The sequence below is a fragment of the Idiotropiscis lumnitzeri genome, unplaced genomic scaffold, assembly GCF_059441095.1.
Source record: "Idiotropiscis lumnitzeri isolate Australia: NSW breed Sydney's pygmy pipehorse unplaced genomic scaffold, RoL_Ilum_1.0 HiC_scaffold_35, whole genome shotgun sequence".
NCBI classification, from domain to species: domain Eukaryota; kingdom Metazoa; phylum Chordata; class Actinopteri; order Syngnathiformes; family Syngnathidae; genus Idiotropiscis; species Idiotropiscis lumnitzeri.
Genome location: NW_028283573.1, coordinates 267733 through 287045, shown reverse-complemented (window position 1 = coordinate 287045; position 19313 = coordinate 267733). Strand labels below are relative to the sequence as shown.

The window sequence follows — 19313 nt, the reverse complement described above, 5'->3', positions numbered from 1 at the left end:
ATTCTATTTCTTAAGCGTTATGACAGCGCATGCGGGAGATTGCGAAAAGTACACTGTGAAGGTGTACAATTTGGTGTTGAGCCAAATGATTTTTTTCGGGTTGTCCACTAGTGGGAGTTGAATTGAGAAGTTTTGTTTACCCTTGGTTGTTTGCTTATTTTATTTTTATTGTTGTTATGGTCTGCTTGCACTGGGAGGAATCACGATCCATTGGAGCTGTGCGGGAAAAGAACTTGCAGTTTGGGGCGGATGGCACCCATTTGGTAATGTCCATTATCGCCATCTGCAGGATTGGAGTGGAAGTCCTCAAATGTATGACTTGTTCTAATTTTATGCGTGCCCTTGAGAAACCTCCCTCGCGTCACACAGCAGCCTCGGTTGGCGCAAGTGATCTGCCTGACCAATTCTTAGCGAATGATCTCAACCCTGAGTGAATGACTCACTTCTGATCTTGTGGGTGTGTTGGAAAGTATTTTTAATGGGAGCTTCCCCAAACATTCGACCAAGGAGTGGCGGAGCATCTGATACGAGAACAAAATCAACACGTATCATGGCTATAAGTCATTTTCCGATGGGGCAAGCTGAACAACAGATGGCTATTTCTTTATTCTTTACAAAAGAATGGACTGGCTCCCAGTTTTGTATCCCGGTCATTCTTCAAACATCCGTTAAAGCATAATTTTGGATATTGTTATAGTAATTCCACACTTGTTGGCACAATAAGCTTGAGACGGGATGTCGACTTTCTAGTAATTGAACTTATTTTAATTCAAAGTTTGTCACAAAAGGATGTGTGTTTGTCTAAAAATAAAGTGGATGAACAGTGGTTTCTCGCGGCTGAAGTCAGAGGGCGGCCATCTTGCGTTGCCACTGTCATTTGATAAATTCTGTTTGTTTACTGCTGTTATAATGACATGCATGTCTTGCAATTGAGTGACAACCAGTCCAGGTTAGACCCCACCGCTCGTCAAAAGTCAGCTGGGATCGGCTCTCGATCACCACGTTCAAGTTCAAATGATCCCTCTTTTTGAGCACTTGACTTTTGAGGTTACACTGACTACTGTAATATACAGTCTCATGAATCATATTCCTGATTTTAAAACTTGGACCTTGCGTGAGGATGACGAAGCCCAAGACAACCGCGTGACCGTTGCCCTCCGGCGTAACCGGAACCTCTCAGCGGGCGAGAGGGTGGGTGAGGGTGACAGTGGCGAGGGGAACAAGGCCAAGATTTACTGTGGGCGTAAAGGCATATTCCATAAACATTGACACTCACGCCAGCTGCCTGGCAGTGTCACTAGACTGGGCCCCCTTTTGGTGCGGTGGGCTGTGCTGTCTGTCCCGGGTCGGGTCCCGAGGATCTGATTGCTGCCGCGGTCGCCACCTGCTTCGCCAGTGTGAGCTGTCTGTCATTAGTGGACATGCACTGATCCACACACGCTGTATAAGTACAAGTGTGGACTGTCACTCTTTGACACTGAAGCCGGCCTTCACGGGGATGAATGTACTGTATATATCCATACTCAGGTGTGTGTGTGGGGGGGGTGGTGGGGGTCAGGACCTTTTCCTTATCTTTGAAATTGTTTGACTTTCATTAAATGCACTAGAAATGCACCTGCACCGAGCTGATGTCCATATTCAAAACCCAAAACGAGTAACTTCACACATCTTACTTTACAGCGAGCTGAAAGTGGGGCAAAAAGTTTTGTCTCTTGAAAATTTTGAGTCATCTGTATTCACCCTTATGAAGAGATTTTTTTTTAGATTACTTGGCTGTGTTAAAAGTTTATTTTTAGTATATACAGTGGGCTGCTAAAATATGGGAAGTGGGCCGCAAAAGGCCCCCAGGCCATAGTTTGGATACCCATGGCCTAACATTTTCCCCAACTCTTGAATTGGTACACTCATACATCGGATTCATATTTTGACTATTTGTATTTTTTTTCCATATCTGGTGTAATTGTAAATTTTTGGTTGAAGTGACCATGCAGTTCAAGTTATACAATTCTGAATTTTTCATACCGTTCCTTTACCGTGTCGCATAAGATCCTCCAAGAACCAATGAATTATTCAGATTTTCTGCACAAAATGAAAGTTAAGACTCATCTCATCATGGTCTGTTTGTTTAAATTTTTTTTTTTTTTATTACAGGACGGAACGAGTTGATCGCACGCTACATTAAACTCCGCACTGGAAAAACGCGGACCAGGAAGCAGGTGAGGCCAACCCCACTTGTGAGCCATCACTATTTTTGAAGCTCCTCACAAAGTCCGCCCCTGCTGAGTGATCCCCCCCCCCCCGACTCCCCCGGGTAGCTTTCCCCGAACCGGCGTCACGACGACTGATTCAAGGCCAGCCGTCCGGCCTACGGATGCAACGGGATTATGTGTTGGCACGCTTTTATTTATTTATTTATTTATTTTTGCGCCTCATGGACGTGTTGCTCGTTAGAAGCGGCGAGAAGCTAGGGAATATGGCCCATGCGGCTAGGGCGAGGGATTTGCAACGCTATCCTCAAGCGTGGCATCTGATGTACGGGGACTGATGTAGGGGTGGCAATGATGGATGTGCATAGAGAGAGAGAGAGGGGGAGAGCCTGCTAAGTCATCTCGCACAGTCACTGAGGGATGGATTCAACTTTATTGATCCCAGTGTGGGCAATTAATTTGCAGCTTCCAGGTTCAAATCAGCCCCTACAAACAAACACTTAAGGTTATAGAAGACATGATGACTGACATAATAAAATAAAATTTAAATGAAAGGGCAACTTTTCCGTTCCGCCGGAAACAAAAATGATCCTGACATATTGGTAGTTGTCAATCCAATTTGAAATGCAATCCAGTACAAAAGCGTTGGCAAGCTAAACCAAACGACACATGGCTTTTATGCCGTTGTTGGCTTCTACAAAAATAAGTGACATTCACATTTTGATTGAAAGCGTCTTTTTTACTCTGCGGGACATAGATCTGACTGTCATCCGCATAGCAATGGAAAGAAATTCCATGTTTGCGTAAAATGGAACCTAGGAGCAGCGAGTATAACGAAAACAGCAAGGGCCTCAAAACGGAATCTTGTGGAACACCATACGACAGAGGGGCAGAGCGGAACTCAAAGCAACCTACGCGAACACAAAAGGTCCTGCCAGTCAAGTAGGATTTGAATCACTCTAGAGCGCTAGCAGGAATGCTCACCTGGTGCTGTAAACGAGCCAGAAGAAAACTGTGGTCCACCGTGTCAAACACTGCAGTTAGATCTAACAAGACAAGAAACACATAGTTTCCAGTGTCGTTTGTCAGGAGGATATTATTCATTTTGCTCAGGGTGTTGTTTGCATTTTGTTATGTTGTCCACTAGATAAAGACTGGCTATATAGTTAACAAAATTTCCAACTTTTTTTTTTTTTTTTGGGGACATCCTGCAGGTGTCTAGTCACATCCAGGTCCTCGCACGACGGAAAGCTCGCGAGATCCAGGTGAAGCTGAAGGTACGCTACGTGAGTCAACCTTTTTTTCTTTGTCTTGATTATTTATTATTAAATAGCAAGTGGTGAGATGTTTAGAATACTTTTGGGATAGGTGTTTAAATCGTGACCATGCTTTTAACTCAGGAAACCAAAGTAATGCGTTGGAAGAATTCTAAATGGGAGTTGTAATAAACAGGTTGAGGCCTCTTTTTTTTTTTTTTTTTTTTAAATTGCTCACTATCTGCCAAACTGCTGCTTATTGTGAAATGAGTTTAATTGAGTTTACTGCTACCATACTGTCCTCGTATTTCAGATTTTTATTCACAAGTCAAAGCAAAAGAAAAATTAAAAATCATCCTAACGGTAGCACATAATCTCAAAAATGTTACTGTTATATTTTGTCCTGTACTTGCTATCGAAACAGGGGGATTGTTTTCAGTCCTTATGGAGAATGTCATGTCGTCACATTCCAATTGTCTGAGTAAATTGCAGCCTCTAATTGACGTTTTTAAACGTGATATTTCATGAAACTTATTTCAAGAAGCCCAGAGGCTTCACTGCATGCAATTATGTGTGCGCCGAACAAAACACCATTGTCAGGGAACAAATGAATCCCCCGTGTGATTTCCCCTAACGCTATTAACACTCAAAAGTGTTCCAGTGTCATCCCAGTCGCTCCAGTACTTTCTCAGTTTGCATTTCTTCCTCACATAGCCGCTTCCTTTCCAATGCGAGTTTTCAGCTGGCTGAGCCCTCCGGTGGTCACATGGTTATCCTATATGATGGAGGGGCGCTTTTTAAATGCGACTTTGCTGTAACTGAGATCCCGACCACTCGCAGCCCCACTCCCATATTTCAGCTATGCCCTTGTGTCATCCAGCTCCTAGCATGAAGAATGCGTCGGGTGGCCTTGCCGTTAAAGTCGGCTGCGCTTTCAGGAAGCCACTGTGGATTTAGACGCAGGCGTATCACGTTGCCACAAAGCACAGGACAGACAGTTGACGAGCAGCTGACTATGTTGTTTTTCCTCTTTTTTGGTGGCATTCACGCTTTGACGGGTTTTCTTTTCCCGACGGTAACGATTATATCACCTTGTGACCTGGTTTGTCCTCTAACACAAGCTGCTTTTCGTCACCCTGCCAAAGCAATAAACCAAACTCTAGACTGTGATATCACCTTATCTTCACCTGTGCTCCAAGCTGGCCTCTGGCTCCGCCGCTCCCCTTTAGGAGCTCCGCTTAGGTTACCGGCCAAGCGGGGGGCCGCCTATTGCGTGTTCCCCGTTTGCGTTACTGTGTCCCCCTCTCTGTCCTCCTCCCATAGGACCAGGCCGCCAAAGACAAGGCGCTACAGAGCATGGCCACCATGTCCTCGGCACAGATCATCTCACCCACGGCCTTCCAGAACAAGATGGCGCTCCAGGGGCTCTCCAGGCCGGCTTACCCCACGACTGGTGGGGTGAGTCACCGAACAGTACCCTTCAATAACTTCTTAGTCCCTTTTTCATAACGTTCACGGTGTTCACTTTAGGCATAATATTTGGTGCAACTACACTGTTTGAAAAAAAATAATAAATAAATAAATACATAAATAAATTAAAGGTTGGGTGAAGGCAACAAAATGCAGTAAAATTTTAAGTCAGTCAGTTCAAGAAAAATTTTACGTTTTGTTTAAATTTTATGTAAAAATTGGAATTTTCAACAAAGAAATAATTGTCCCCCACCTCTAATGTACAAGTAAAAGCAACTCATGGTTTTTTTTCTAGTCAAAGGGGAAAAAATGGCTGTCACTTCAAGCTATCAGCAAGCTCAGAGATTTTTTTTCTCTTGAATGGAAAAAAACAACAAAAAAAAAATTCAGAAAAAACAGCCATAAATGTAACTCATTCGAGTTTTGGCGCTCTTTGTAGAAATGAAGTCATGCATTACAACCTATGCATTTATTGTGAAGATGTAAAAAAATATTTAACCAATTCAACTTAAAGCCTCGCATCATGGAGCTAATCTTGCTCTTCTGTCCATTTATTCCAGTTTTGGCACGGGGCTCTTCCAGGACAGCCAGGAGGCCATGAAGAGTGAGTGAGCCGCTCGCGGCGTTCATGACGGTATCACTCGCGTCTCATCCGATCCGCTGAATGCGCATCAGATGCATTTCGGTTCGGGTGGACAAATTAGAGCGTGTCCGTGTAAATGATAAAGTCAGCTGTCAGACGTCAGGCATGCCGCCGTGCCCCCTGCGCCTTTAGAGGTCAGGCGGTCCAATTAGTATATGAGATGGGGGGTCACCAGGCAGCGATGGTTCCTAACATGCCTCTCCCCCCCCCCCCCCCCCCCTCCAGCATTAAGCCCTTCTCCCAACAGAGTTACGCCATGCAAGTGTCCGGCCCGGCCCCCATAACAGGTGGGTGCTCTCTCGCCCTCACTCCTGTCGTGTTGACAGAGCGCCATCACAGAGGCAAAATGATATGAGAACGTGATGATGATAAAGACACTGCGTTGATCTTTGCGTGTTTTGCACTCAAACTGCCCACCACCCCACTTCCCAGGTTACGAAAGCACTGCTGGGCTGTCCATGTCCCCTGGTGCCCCCCCTTGGCAGGGGAGATGTATCGCCAGCTCCAAGCTGCGAATGCTGGAGTTCTCCGCCTTCCTGGAGCAACCTCAGGACCCAGAGACTGTAAGTGGTCTAACATTATTTTCCTCATTATTCTTGAACGTTATCAATGTGTGGAGTCTAAAACTCCTCATATTGGGAACATCAGTGGCAGAATACTGAGGGTTTTCAATTTAACATGAATAGCTCACTTCTTCGTTTTTTTTTGTTTTTTTGTTTTTTGTCTTTGCAGTTCAACAAACACCTTTTCGTGCACATCGGTCAGTCCAACCCCAGCTACAGCGACCCTTACCTGGAGTCGGTGGACGTCAGGCAGATCTACGACAAGTTCCCCGAGAAGAAAGGAGGCCTGAAGGAGCTGTTCGACAAGGGGCCCCACAATGCTTTCTTCCTTGTCAAATTCTGGGTAAAACACCTTTCAACTTCCGATCGCGTGTAAATGAGCTCACACAATTCAGTTATTCGGGTGAATGCTTAAATTGGAGGCATCATCGGAGCAGACGGCACCTCCCAAAGTCATGAGGGTGAAGTACAATGCGTACTCCAGTTAATGTTTTCTTGCACCTGTTGGCTGTTAATGGTCCCGCAGTGTTAACTGTGTTGTGAGAGCTTACGTATTGCAGTCAAAGGACACAAAGGACAATTCAGACAGTTAGCGGAGTGGTCACTGTGATGACCTGCCTGCATGCACCCCAAAAAAAAGAAGAAAAAAAAAAGTGACATTGATGCAGAGCTTATTCTTGCAAGGTTTGTACAGTATTTTTCCTTCTGATGACGAGTGTGTGCGTGGAAGACAGAGTGTGACAGCAGCCTGAGGGAGACTGGCAGCTCTGAACTTCACCAGAGGAAATGTGAGCCCGGGCACCTGTCCCTGTGCGATTACACCGAGTCCAACACTTTTTCAGCCCCCTCCTCCTAATGCTCTTATTTATAGAGCAGGTCCGCCCCAAAACACACGTATAAGATAGAGAGCAAAGCGTGATGACCAAAGTCAAGTTCAGACAGATGACAGATGCGACTTTTCGGAATTGTACAGTCTGCAACCACATCACCGTGAAACATAACTTATTGCTTTAAGGCTCACGGTATATTCTAGATTGCATAAATTCAGCAATGGTTGCAGTTCAGCTACAATTATGTAGGATGAGGATGCAGAACTATTGTTGTCAGTTGACCATGTCTCCCCAAACTGTCCTAGACGAGCTTCAAGCCACTGCGGTGACAAGGAATTAACAGATTATCATGTGCACGGCATGGCAAGAAGGGGGAGGGCATGCCACGGGATGGTGCTTCGAGAGCCAATTTGTCAGCCTCCCTTGTTTGTTTCTTATAAACCTATTTTTGATATCGACAAAGACCTGAGAGATCAGCGGCAGAACATTAAGTGCCTGACAACCCCCCGCAAGTCCATGTCCACTCTGTAAACAGTCGATTGCTTTTCCTGGCTGTTAGCGTGCAAACTTAGATCACGCAACGTAATGTTTTGAACATTTAAAATGAACAGGAAGTTCAAGAAACAAGGGTGGGCACGTGCTCTAATTTTTGTCCAAAGACGCCTACCATAAAGACAACCAGCCCCCTAACCTGATTTCCAAGTTTGGTCATGTGACATTCTCCATATAGCTCAGTGCTTCTCAAATAGACCCACGGTGCGATGCTGAGGGGGGCGCGTGTGACCCTGGGGAACATGCTTTTTTTTCCTGCCGTAGTACAATAAAGTGTAATTGCACATCCACTCCAGTAGTTGGCAGTGGCGCTCGCCTAGCCTATTGTGTGCAGCAAGTCTTAACTCTACGGTGTGGGTTTGTTTTACAATGAAAATGCTATTAGTTATAGTTGCGGTGGAGAGTGGGTGGTGGGGGGGGCGCCTTTTTTTTTTTTTCTTGGTGGGGGGGCGTAACAGAAAATAATTGCGAAGCACTGATATATCTAATTGATAGATAATTGCTAAAAACATGCAAAGACTGAGAACTATGTTGCGATGTTGTGGTTAAATGGTTTTTCACCATTTCAGACTTCAGTGTTCCGATTTTCACACGCACACATGATCTAAATTAAGTGTCATTCTGATTGCGATTAGATAGTCAACTTTAGTAACACCCTGAAAATGCATCATCACCTTGGATAGTCCTCTGGTCTGGCCACTTTAGAGCGCCTCATTGTCACGGCAAAGAGCCGTAACATGACGAACCTGTGGGATACATTCCATAAAATTTTGCGTCTCAAACATGTAGTTATGTGTACGCATAAGAAAATGCAAAATGAAAAAAAAAGAAATTTGCTGGTCCTTAGCAGTTGCTCGTTGAGCGTGGCGTGCTTTCAGACAAAAGCTTGATTTTCCACAATTTTAAACTGTTTACTTGCCAATTTACTGAATCACTCAACTTTGCCAGGCTTAATCACAACACTCTTCTTCTCTGTGGTGAGTTCAATTTACACTCCACGCCAATACCGGTTGATTTACCATATTTTCTATCTTATTTATTTATTTTTAACTTTCTTTCTTTTTTTTTTTCTCAAAAAGAGTTGCGTCTTAAAATCCGCAAAATACTGCATTTCAAATTCACAGGGACTTGAATTGAACAGGCGACTTGTGTTCACAATTTATTTTCCAGTCTCCAACTCATCCGTGGGTGTGAATGTGAGTGCGAATGATTTGTTTGTCCGCATGTGCCCTGTGATTGACCCGCGACCTGCCCAAAAGTCAGCTGGGATCGACTCTGGCTCACCGGTGAGCCATAACAGGAGAAGTGGTCGAAAATGAATGGTTGGATGCATTGTGCAAGGCCATCTGTGCTAATTGTAAAATATACAGAGGTCCCTCTGCATTGCACGCCACTGTGAATGTCAAGTTGAAAGTACCGCCTCGCTTCGCCTTTTCATGCCTGCCAGATGGCTTTTGTATGTATGGGGTTACCCTTCTCACATGGTGGACTTCCGCATTATTTATCGCGGCAGGATAAAGGACATTTGTGAGTGACACCATTTTGGAAGTGGTCTTAGGCAGGCCTCTGGGTGAGGGCAGCTGGTCAGATTCCCGGGTGGCATTTGAATGAGGGCAAGATGAGACATGTCATCTATATATCATCGGAATAAAAAGGGGAGTGAGACTGTAATCAAAGCGTGGAGATCAAAATGGAGACTTGTGGTGTGAACCAGAGAAAGAGATCAGTCAGTCAATGAAATATTAAGTTAGCGCCGAGTCAGTCCCCTGCCAGGGGGTTCATCCTAAGCCACCTTTTCACCAGGTTCCAGTTTAGTTCACCATCGGACTATTCGGATCGCTATTCCCTGATGACTCTTGGGAAAGGAGAGCAGCGAAAACTTCGTCATGAATTAAAAAAAGAAGATGAATATGTGGATCCGATAATGGGTGAATGGGCTGCCTGTTGTCATTATCTGTGAGCTAGCGACACAAATAGCGTAAAACCGTTTCTCTGTCGTAATTCACACTCATTTGTAAAATGAGCAGTTCTGCTTGGTATACATCCAAGAAAAAAAATCTCCAGGGGTCATTTCAAAACACAAATCTTCCAAAATCATTGTTGAATTAAAACAACAAAACATTGCCCGCAATCGAAAAAGATCGTCTCTTCATCTTCATAAAGAGCAGGCAGGACACGCCCGGGGAGGTTGTGACCCGAGCGTGTGTGCTGAGGTACAGGTTGGCATGGCGACGGTGACAGGCAGATGACCCACCACTAAAACTATGGCATTCTAAATTGAATTTCCAGCAAACGCCCCTGTCGGCCGCTGGCTGGCCTGACACACTCCGCCCTCCCCTCACCTTAGCGCCCGTAGCCCTGTCCTAACAGATTGTCGCACGCTTTTGAAGTGCCAAGGGAATCTGATTTGAGCTGCCTCTGCTAAATTGTTGCACAGCCGGCCGGCCCAGCGTGATCTAATCAGCCAATTGTATGCCGCTGATTGTAATTGGATGAATTCCCTCGCAGGCCGTAAGGCGAGCGATGGCGCTTCGGCGAGGGTGGCCGGGCCTCAGGGATGAAGACAAATAGAAGAATTACACGAGGGCCAGATGAAGACGAACGGGGCGATGAAGAGATGAGGCGGCTGAGCAGTGTCTCAATGGCCCATTAGGAGGCGACGGGGCGGGGCTGTGGGTAGAACGGGCCAGCTGTCAAAGTGAGAACGCACCTCAGTCGGACCCAAAATCGGATTACACTCGTCAACTCCGACATGAGCCATTTGGTGCATCTGCATGCACTTAAGGTTCACGTTGACCTTAAGAAACCTCGTTTTTAACGTTTTATCGTTCATAAATCTGACGTTCAATTGGTTTAGTTCCATGTGCCGTGGACCATTTTCTTTCGTTCCAGCTGCATATAATCTTAAGCACCAGTATGAGATGTGAGTCGGGAAGGTGGTTGATCGATTGTTGTCCCTTCAGCCCCCCCTTAATTTGTGTTCAAGTTACATGCTAATTTATATAACGGTATATGGAAAGCGCTTTGTTCGAGCTCCAGCTGTTGTATAGTATTGTATTTTATTGTAATCGGTGTCAAGGAAGTGTTATTTAGGTGCTACATCTTGACTGATATCTAAATGTTAAAAAATCATTTTGAAGTGATTTTAAATGAAGGAATGAATTAGATCACGTTTTGGGAACATTCTTGGTGTATGTATGGTTTATTACTTTGTATTTTTGGTTTATTTACTATAGGCGCCATTTCTAATCTCTCAAATTTACTGAAATGTATCATTTGAACACCCGTCAGTTTGGATCTGTAGAAACAATTCTATTGGTTTCTCAAGTGCATTGATAAGTCAAAATTGCACCATCAAGACGTCCAAAGTGTTGTTGCAAGTCAATCCAACCTAGGAAGACGTTGAAACTCACAAGGAGACACACACACAGCATCTTTGGAATCTTGATGCTGCTTTGGCAGCCTTAGACAAGGTCAACTGGGATCGGCACTTTGGATGCCTCGTGGCTTTGCACAGAATTTACTTCCAAGCTTGACTGTGCTGTAAGATTCTTTGTCAAACTGACGGGCACCCCTCGGTGGAAGTCACCAGGAAGTGCTGTACTTGGAAGACTTTCTACAAGATGTTTTATTTTATTTTTTCTAGGAACATACGTGTCAGTTTTTTCCACCTAAAAATTAAAAATATGAAGGTCTCAAATTGAGTGGGATCTTTTGTTTCGTCCCTGCAGGCGGACCTGAGTGTGAACTTGCAGGACGACAGTAGCTTCTTCTATGGTGTGTCCAGCCAGTATGAGAGCTCTGAGAACATGATCATCACCTCGTCCACTAAAGTCTGCTCCTTTGGCAAGCAAGTGGTGGAGAAAGTGGAGGTAAGAACGAGTCAAAACGGAAGGTTGTGACCCTGGGCAACATGCTTTTCTTCCACCGTACTACAATGAGGTGTAATTGCGCATCCACTCCACTAGATGGCAGTGGCGCTCTCCTTGCCTATTGTGCGCAGCAAGTCTTAACTCTTTGGTGTAGGTTTGTTTTGCAACAAACGATTATTTATAGTTGGGGCGGAGAGTGGGTGGTGGTGGGGGGCGCGAATTGTTTTCTTCCTGCTGGGGGGGGGGGGCGTAACAGAAAATAATTGAGAAGCACTGGCATAATGTTAGCAAAGAAAATCCCATAGAATAGTAAACTGACACAGGCGGGCTAATGAGTAGCATGAATATCTATTTTCCTCATCTAAAAAGACATTCCAAAAATGTTTGATTTGAGTCAATACTTTTAACAGTTTCCAATTAACGTTTTTTTCCGCACTGTGCTAAAAAGACCCCAAAACGGATCAGTTATATTCCCATTATTTTTTGGAGGGGGGTGGGGGGGGGTGTATTTGAAATCAGAACAAAAGAAGGTCAAGCAGTCTCCTGGAATGGTTTGTGTTTCGTTTCAAGGGTCCAGCGTAATTCCAGGACTGAGCTTCTTATATCCCGAAGTGAGAGCCAACAAATGCTGCATGGGCAAGCGTTAAATCAATCCTGTTGTTTGCAGCCAAAGTGCAGTGGCTTGTGTAATGCGCTTCAAGGGTATTTCTTTCCATTGGAGACAATAGACACTTGTCCCAGTGTATTCCAGTTTCAATCTGGCAAGTTCTGGAGATACTCGGTTCACCGTGTTAAAATGTGGAGCGGTTGCTACAAACTTCGGAGAAATCTTGAATCATTCAGAGAGAGTGAGCGCGCACGTGATGTAAGCATTTGTGGCGGATTCCAGTCAAAAAGCGCTGATCTGTGGTCAGGAAGTTGACGTGAGGAAAGGAAAATAAAAGAAATCCCCTTGATGACTCACGCTGAGGCTTCCCGTTAAATGGACACAATGGAGGCCCTGCCCCCACCTGCGCCTGATGGATTAGAATTTACAATCTAAACACACACACACAGCCTTGGGTTCAAGCCTCAATCCACCTCATGACGACCCTTAATGGCGTCATGATTTGAGTCGTCGTGTCACGAGAATTATGTTTATGATCATGTCCGGCACGCTACATGCTGCATTACGTACAGTTGATTGCGTTACACTTTTACTTCGTCACGTAAACTATTCTCATATATGATTTCCGTCACATGATTGTTTGTTTGTTTGTTTCTCAGACAGAGTACGCCCGCTTTGAGAACGGCCGCTACATGTTCCGGATCCATCGCTCCCCGCTGTGCGAATATATGATCAACTTCATCCACAAGCTCAAACACTTGCCTGAGAAGTACATGATGAACAGTGTCCTGGAGAACTTCACTATCCTGCAGGTACACACACACGTTTACGATTGAATTTTAAATGATTAGACTGATTATAATACAAAGTAATCCCAACGTCAACCACATATTTTTTTTTTATGAGAATAGGTGGAGAAAAATCTTTGCTAGTTTCGTCTGACTATTAAGATGAAGTAAAGAAAAATTTAACTATGACCAGCAGATGGCAGCATTGGGTCTCTTTTGGAAGAGATCAATGTTTATTAAAACATTGCTTGTTGATGGTGATCATGAGGGCATGCACATAATTTGTAAAGTTTGTAAAATATAAAATTGTTACAATGATGATTATTTGTAGACGCATCAAAAGAAAATTTTCATTGTTGGTGTTTAGAAGGGGGGGAAAAAAGGGCTGTTCAGACGTTTGAGGCCTCAGTGAAAATATTAGCATTAAAGTCACTGTTGTGCTGAAAATTAATCTTTTCCAAAAACTTTTGTTTTATGCGTTTTGGGGTGCAAAATAGGTGATGCAGGTGAAACCAACCCATCGAATTCAAACACGCAACCCTCAACTGTGATGTAAATGTGGTAAAACCGCTAACCACATCCAAATTGTATGACTTAGCCAAAATCCCGTTTTCAGACTGGAGCAAACTGAAGTTTCCAACATAAAGCCACTTGCAAGTCAATCCATGGCTACTTTATTTATCGGGCTTCATTAGCTCTTTGTCCCACAGCTTATGCGGGAAACGCCACTTAACCTGCAATACAACAATTATGCGGCGTGCAATTTGATTTGTTAACGCTATGAAGTGATCAAGTGCTTACTTTGCTGACGGTTGCATGGTAACAGGTCGTTAAGAGCCGGTGATTGGTCGGGGCTGTGTTGGGGGTTTATTAACCAACTCTGATAACCCTCGGACTAAGTTCTTGGAGGTCTAGCGGGTACTCAAGATGGTGGACAGAAGGTTTCAAAGACACTGGCGGCTGCATTCCTCCTGGCAGACGGACAAAGGCCATATTGAGCCCACGCGGCCGACGACGCAACAGGCCTCTCAATGGATTGTTTTACTGGCGATTGACTGTGTAACGCACACGTACGCGCGCGCACACAGTCTGAGCACAATGCATCGGCATACAACAGGCTGTGTATTCAGCGTCAGACAATTGCGCATCGTGGACGAACAAAGCGTGTGCTTGTTTTATGGCGCAATCTCAGAGGCATACAGTATGACCATGTAGTCAAGTAGCTATTGCTGAAAGGGTTTAAGAACCGCAAGTCCTGTGCTATTTGTTAGCCCGTCTGTGGCGTTTTCCCATTATGTGTTAACATTTAGTTGGTGGACTTTTGTAAGGCAAAATTAGGTTTATTATTAGTTTCAGATTGAGTACATTGAATCAAAGAATATTGAAGTGTTACGCTCCCTCTTGTCCGTCTGCCGCACAGGTGGTGTCTAACAGGGACACCCTGGAGACGCTGCTGTGCGTGGCCTACGTCTTTGAGGTGTCCACGAGCGAGCACGGCGCCCAGCATCACATCTACCGCCTCGTCAAGGACTGACACCGCCACGCCGACGTCGCCGCTCCTCCGCACAAAGACAAGCGCGTGCTCCTCGGCGAGCTTCAGGCTCGAGGAGTCCCAAAGTTTCCCAGGGACGACACTACTGAGGATGGCAAAAACCCGGAACCGGGCTTGGTGGGTTGACAGTGACGGGAAAGGACCAGGATGCACTGGGGTCTTCATACCAAAGCCTGGCTTAGAAAAAAGACCTGCATGAGAACGTTGTCGTTGGTGTTTTCTTCCTATTTTTCTTTTCTTTTTTTTTTTAAATGTGATTCTACTGGAGCTTGTTTTTGCTTTGATTGTGTCATGCATGTGCAGGAGTTTGGCTGACTCAGGGTGCCACCTACTGACTGAAAGATGAATGGCACACACCTAACTGAAAATGTAGGCAGAAAATTGCACAACCTCGTTTATTTTTTTTGTTTTGTCCCAGTGCCAATCACGTGTGTGCCATTTGAATAATGATATTATAAACCTGCCACACGTAAGAAAATACGAGGGAGACTGAAGACGTAATTAATTGTGTTCACTTCGTGTTTGTGTGTTTGCCGTTTTAATGTCTCCTGTGTTGTCTTAAGACTCCCAACAACATGAAAGGCACATAATGCTAATAATAGTAATTGTGATAACGCGGCTACCTTGAAGCACAGCACAGTTGGATCTTTATGTGGATTGCAGAGGTCGTCGACTGTCTCGTTGCGCTGAAGTGTCAGATGAAAATATAAGTGTTTCTTACAAAAAAAAAAGAAAATACTAGTGGTGCATTTTTTTTTTGTTTGTGAATTGTAACTGTGAAGTGCTGTTGTCAGGGAATAATCCTTGAATCTCCAAAACCATTACTTTTCAGTGCATGGGAACTCTTTTGAGCCATTCACATTGACTCGGCAAAGAGTGCAAGACACTCTCAACACTTCAGGTTGGTCAATAGATTTTTACATTCAGAATAAAACACATAGGGGCTAACAAATAGTTCAGATTTGTGGACAAAAAAAAAAATCTATTTTGGACATGTGGTTTTAGCCCGTTGCTACAAAAACAACTTTTAGAAGTTTATTTCATCATACAATTTTGATTGCTTTTATTTTTAAATGTACTTTTGCATCCATGCAAATATCACGCTCAAGTTGTTTTATTTAATGTTCATGTCACTGCAATTATTATTTCCATTACATGAAACATTTAAGACATGAAAATAAAACAATGAAAAGAATAACTTATCTTTGATTTGCATGGATGTTAAATTAGTATTGTGTAAATGAATGGGAGCACAAGTTATTTTTATTTTAAGTTGGTGTATTAAACATCCGTGTATCTTATAATAATGTACTATTTTTAATTTGATTATTTCGCAAACCAAGGCAGTGGCAACATCAAGGTATTCTTTGAAGTATATTTTATTTTAATGTATATTTCATGACAAAAATCCATAGCATCGTGAGGTTATTTGATTTTATTGTATTTTCTTCATTATTATTATTGTGTGGCAGCTTCCATACTACTATTGTAAGCTTTTAGGAAGTAGATATCAATCATGTTTTGGACTATTTATTCATTTATTGAATGGGTTTATTAATGATAACACTGGTCAACGGTTTTAATCAGAGAAGGCTTTAATGTTTCCCAAAATGAATTCTTGTCTGACTTCAAAGGGAAAAAAATCAAGTTTTGGAGATATATATTCTTTTGGTTTTAACTATGGCATTTAAAAGCTTGCGCAGTACGGATTTATTTGACCCTGTTTTGTACTTTATAGTAATAACGTTTCAGGAAAAAAGTGTCACCTGTTGCTGAACTTAACGCTATATTTCACATTTTTATTATTATTGAAACCACAGAATAAGCAAGGGTAGATTAGGAATTGGCCAAATAAAAATCATTGCAATTTGACTTGCAAATTCGGATTTAACAATGGTAACAATTTGGTGTCCAGTGTAATTATTATTACTGAAAAATTAATAATCATCGATTATGCATTAAATGTGAGAGGCAGTCGCAGTTAGCTTTTACTCACGGCTGTGTCCCCTCCTCCGGGTGCGTATGAATGACCCACCTGAAAGGTGTGTGTGTGTGTGTGTGTGTGTGTGTGTGTGTCAAAAAGCGTTCCCCAGTTTAGGATACTGTAATTTCCAATTACACTGGGGCACCATGAACATCGCAAACTGCCTGCTTTTGCTTTTGCTTGTGGCGCGTCGGACCGAGTCGCGCTGCTCGCCCACTTCTTACTACAAAAACTGCTGGATTCGAAGCTTCCCGGGACTCATCGTGGACTCTGAGGCGTCCGAGAGGAAAGGGGCCCGGCTCCTGAGGACTTACCGGGAGGAGAGCGCGCTGAGATGCGGCCGCACTTGCTGCGTGGCGGCGAATGGTGAGTAGCAAATCAGCCGCGCTGCGTTCAAAGTGTCTTATCGTGCTTGGTGACCATGATTGTCTCTTTCTTCGAGCGTCCTGTAATTTGGCGGTGTTTCACAATGAAGCCACCCAAGACAACTGTTGCCACTTGTACTGTCCACATTTGGAGAGCTGCATTATCAGCCACAGCAACGATGCTATCCTCTTCAATGTCACCAAGGGTACGTATCATGGGCGTTTCGAGCTCATTTTTTAGGGTGTTAAGCACCCCTAAATCAAGTGTCAGCAGCCTGATGTGATTTTTGTTGTTGTGTGTGTGTGTGTCCTTTTTGAACAAGCAAGAGAATTGTGTTAACATACAGTATTTTGGTGGAACATAATATTTTAATGGAAAAATTACTAAAGTGGTTTGTCACACCCAATCTCGTCCCGACTGGGTTCTGGGCACCCTATTTGTCCAAATCAGGCGTGGGCAAACTTTTTGATTGGCGGGCCACAATGGGTTCTAAAATTTGACAGTGGGTGCGGACCAGGAGCCGTTGGATGGAGTGTTTTGGTCACCTCACCTCATCTGAGAAAATAAATACATTTAATTTGAAATGAAAATGAACAAAGGAATTGCAACAAAATATGTCTTTGACACGCCACAATATTTAGAAAATAAAACAACAAGATCTATTAATTAAATTTTTTTCAAATTAGGTGGGCCGGATTAAAACGTTTGACGGGCCGCATGTGGCCCCTGGGCCGTTGTTTGCCCACACCTGGTCCAAATTAATATGTTTAATTGTAGCTCAATGTTTATGTTGGTAGATAGGAGTTAGATTACGCCTTTTTTCTAGCTAGGAAAAATTTCAGGTGGCCATAGACGGTGCCACTGTCCTCCGTTTGAATTGGAATGGGAGACGCGCTGTTTGTCCTGTGGGGGTGTGTGTGTGTGTGTGTGTGTGTGTGTGTGTGTTAATATTAAAGCTGAAGGGCTACTGGCAAACTAACTGATTGGATGCTCATAACCAATAATTCCGCAATACAGTGGTGAATAGTAAACCAGTAGTCCATTATCTCTGGCGTCATGACAGTCTATCGAAAATGCAGGACTAGAAACAGGCATTTAATGAGTTAGTGAAAAGACCTAAAAGTCATTAATGACTTGTTCAGGTGTAGATCCTGACCTGTTGGTGTTTGGCAAACACCTCACATCCAATGTCCGCGTGGGTCGCGTCAACGCCTCTGAGCTGCTTCCCTTGGACAAGCGACAGTTCTTGCATCCACCGCCACCTGTTGCCACCATTAAGCCAACCACCTCCAGCACTGGAAGACCCTCAAAAATCACCCCAAAACCTCTTTGGTCATCCGGCAACACATTCCAGAAAAGCATACCTCCTTCAACCGCCAACTTGGTCCAGACACCCACTACTTTCCTGTCCAAAACCACCACCACCCGTCCTCTGACCTCCGCCATGTCCACAAGCGACATCGTCATCAATGATCGGAGTACCCAAACATGGATTAAAGATCGAGAAGCCAGTTATTGGAGCACCAAATCCTTGCCTACAGATCGAGGCGCCAGCCATCTGAGCAGCCAAACGTCAGTCAACGAGAGAGGCACTAACAATCAGAGCGAGCAAACGTTTGAAGAGCGAGACATCCATGATCGGACCACCCAAAAGTTGCTTAAGGAGCGACGTACCCCAAAGTCGGTTAAAGAGCGAGGCACCAATGATCCGAGCACCCAAACCTCATTCCAAGAGCCAGATACCGATGAACCAAGCACCCTATCATCGTTTAAAGAGCGAGACACCAACGAACCAACCGCCCAAAGGTTGGTTCGAGATCAAGAAACCAACGATCAAAGCACGCAATCGTCGTTTAAAGAGCAAGGCACCGACAATCCAAGGACGCAATCGTCGATTGAAGGACGAGACACCAGCGATTCAATCACGTGGACATGGTTTAAAGAGCGAGAAATTACCAAAGCAACCACCCAGACCTCATTTCAAGCGCAAGACGCCAACGATCTAAGCACCCACATGTCATTTCAAGACCCAGACACAGATGAACCAAGCACCCAATCAGCATTTACAGAGCAAGACGCAACAAATCCGAGCACCCAAACATCGCCCAACGAGCAAGACACCAATGAACGAAACACCCAGACGTCACTGAAAGAACGAGGTTCAACTCCGGGAAGAGAGAACACCTTGGAGGATCTGGGACGCGGGTATCACGGCCTGCCGGTGGTGCTGGTCACCTGTGCGGCCGTATTCCTGGGCTGTTTTCTCTGGCTGGTTGCAAGCTGGAGGGCCAAGAGGAGAAGGATGGAATGCGGGAGAAGAGAGACCATGCGTCTGATCAAGTACCATCTGGTCACAGATGGCAACAACTGACGGAAGATTTTGAAGGGGCTTCTGCTCGAGAATTTTAATGCTTTCGATCAGGTTTATTATTTTTTGGGGGTTATTTTAAACGTAGGGTCTGGGGAACCCTTATAGGGGAGACATTTTTGAAAGGACCCCCAATCATAATCCTAACACAAGTAAAACTACCAAGTGAGCTGAAGAGGATCTCAGCTGACTTTTTTTTTGGAGTCACTCTCAAGAAAAAGTCATTTGAGAAAAACACTTAAAAAATCATGCAAA

At 44.2% G+C, this 19313-nt stretch overlaps 2 protein-coding genes across 4 annotated transcripts in view; both read left to right on the top strand.

Annotated features, from left to right (window-relative positions):
• tead4 (TEA domain transcription factor 4) overlaps window positions 1-15619 on the top strand; it is a 28338-nt gene extending 12719 nt beyond the window's left edge. The window contains exons 3-12 of one of the 3 annotated variants that reach the window (XM_088287187.1): window positions 2152-2216; window positions 3422-3484; window positions 4787-4921; window positions 5494-5537; window positions 5802-5863; window positions 6009-6139; window positions 6309-6482; window positions 11253-11393; window positions 12660-12812; window positions 14209-15618. In XM_088287187.1, coding sequence (XP_088143313.1) covers window positions 2152-2216; window positions 3422-3484; window positions 4787-4921; window positions 5494-5537; window positions 5802-5863; window positions 6009-6139; window positions 6309-6482; window positions 11253-11393; window positions 12660-12812; window positions 14209-14322 — 1082 coding nt within the window. In that variant the 3' untranslated portion in view covers window positions 14323-15618. Of the gene's footprint in view, window positions 1-2151; window positions 2217-3421; window positions 3494-4786; window positions 4922-5493; window positions 5538-5801; window positions 5864-6008; window positions 6140-6308; window positions 6483-11252; window positions 11394-12659; window positions 12813-14208 lie in introns of all 3 variants that reach the window. The other 2 variants (XM_088287186.1, XM_088287188.1) reach the window with 2 other exon arrangements.
• An 851-nt stretch (window positions 15620-16470) lies between these two features.
• On the top strand, window positions 16471-19144 carry mansc4 (MANSC domain containing 4). The gene is made up of 3 exons (XM_088287199.1): window positions 16471-16690; window positions 16767-16895; window positions 17833-19144. The coding sequence occupies exons 1-3, from the start codon at window positions 16471-16473 to the stop codon at window positions 19059-19061; spliced, it is 1578 nt and encodes a 525-aa protein (XP_088143325.1). The 3' UTR covers window positions 19062-19144.
• The last annotated feature ends 169 nt before the right edge of the window (window positions 19145-19313 follow it).

Coding starts and splice junctions, on each gene's coding strand:
- mansc4 (XM_088287199.1), top strand. CDS start 16,471: ATGAACATCGCAAACTGCCTGCTTTTGCTTTTGCTTGTGGCGCGTCGG. Junction 16,691..16,766: donor TTGCTGCGTGGCGGCGAATG/GTGAGTAGCAAA, acceptor TCTTTCTTCGAG/CGTCCTGTAATTTGGCGGTG. Junction 16,896..17,832: donor CCTCTTCAATGTCACCAAGG/GTACGTATCATG, acceptor TGACTTGTTCAG/GTGTAGATCCTGACCTGTTG.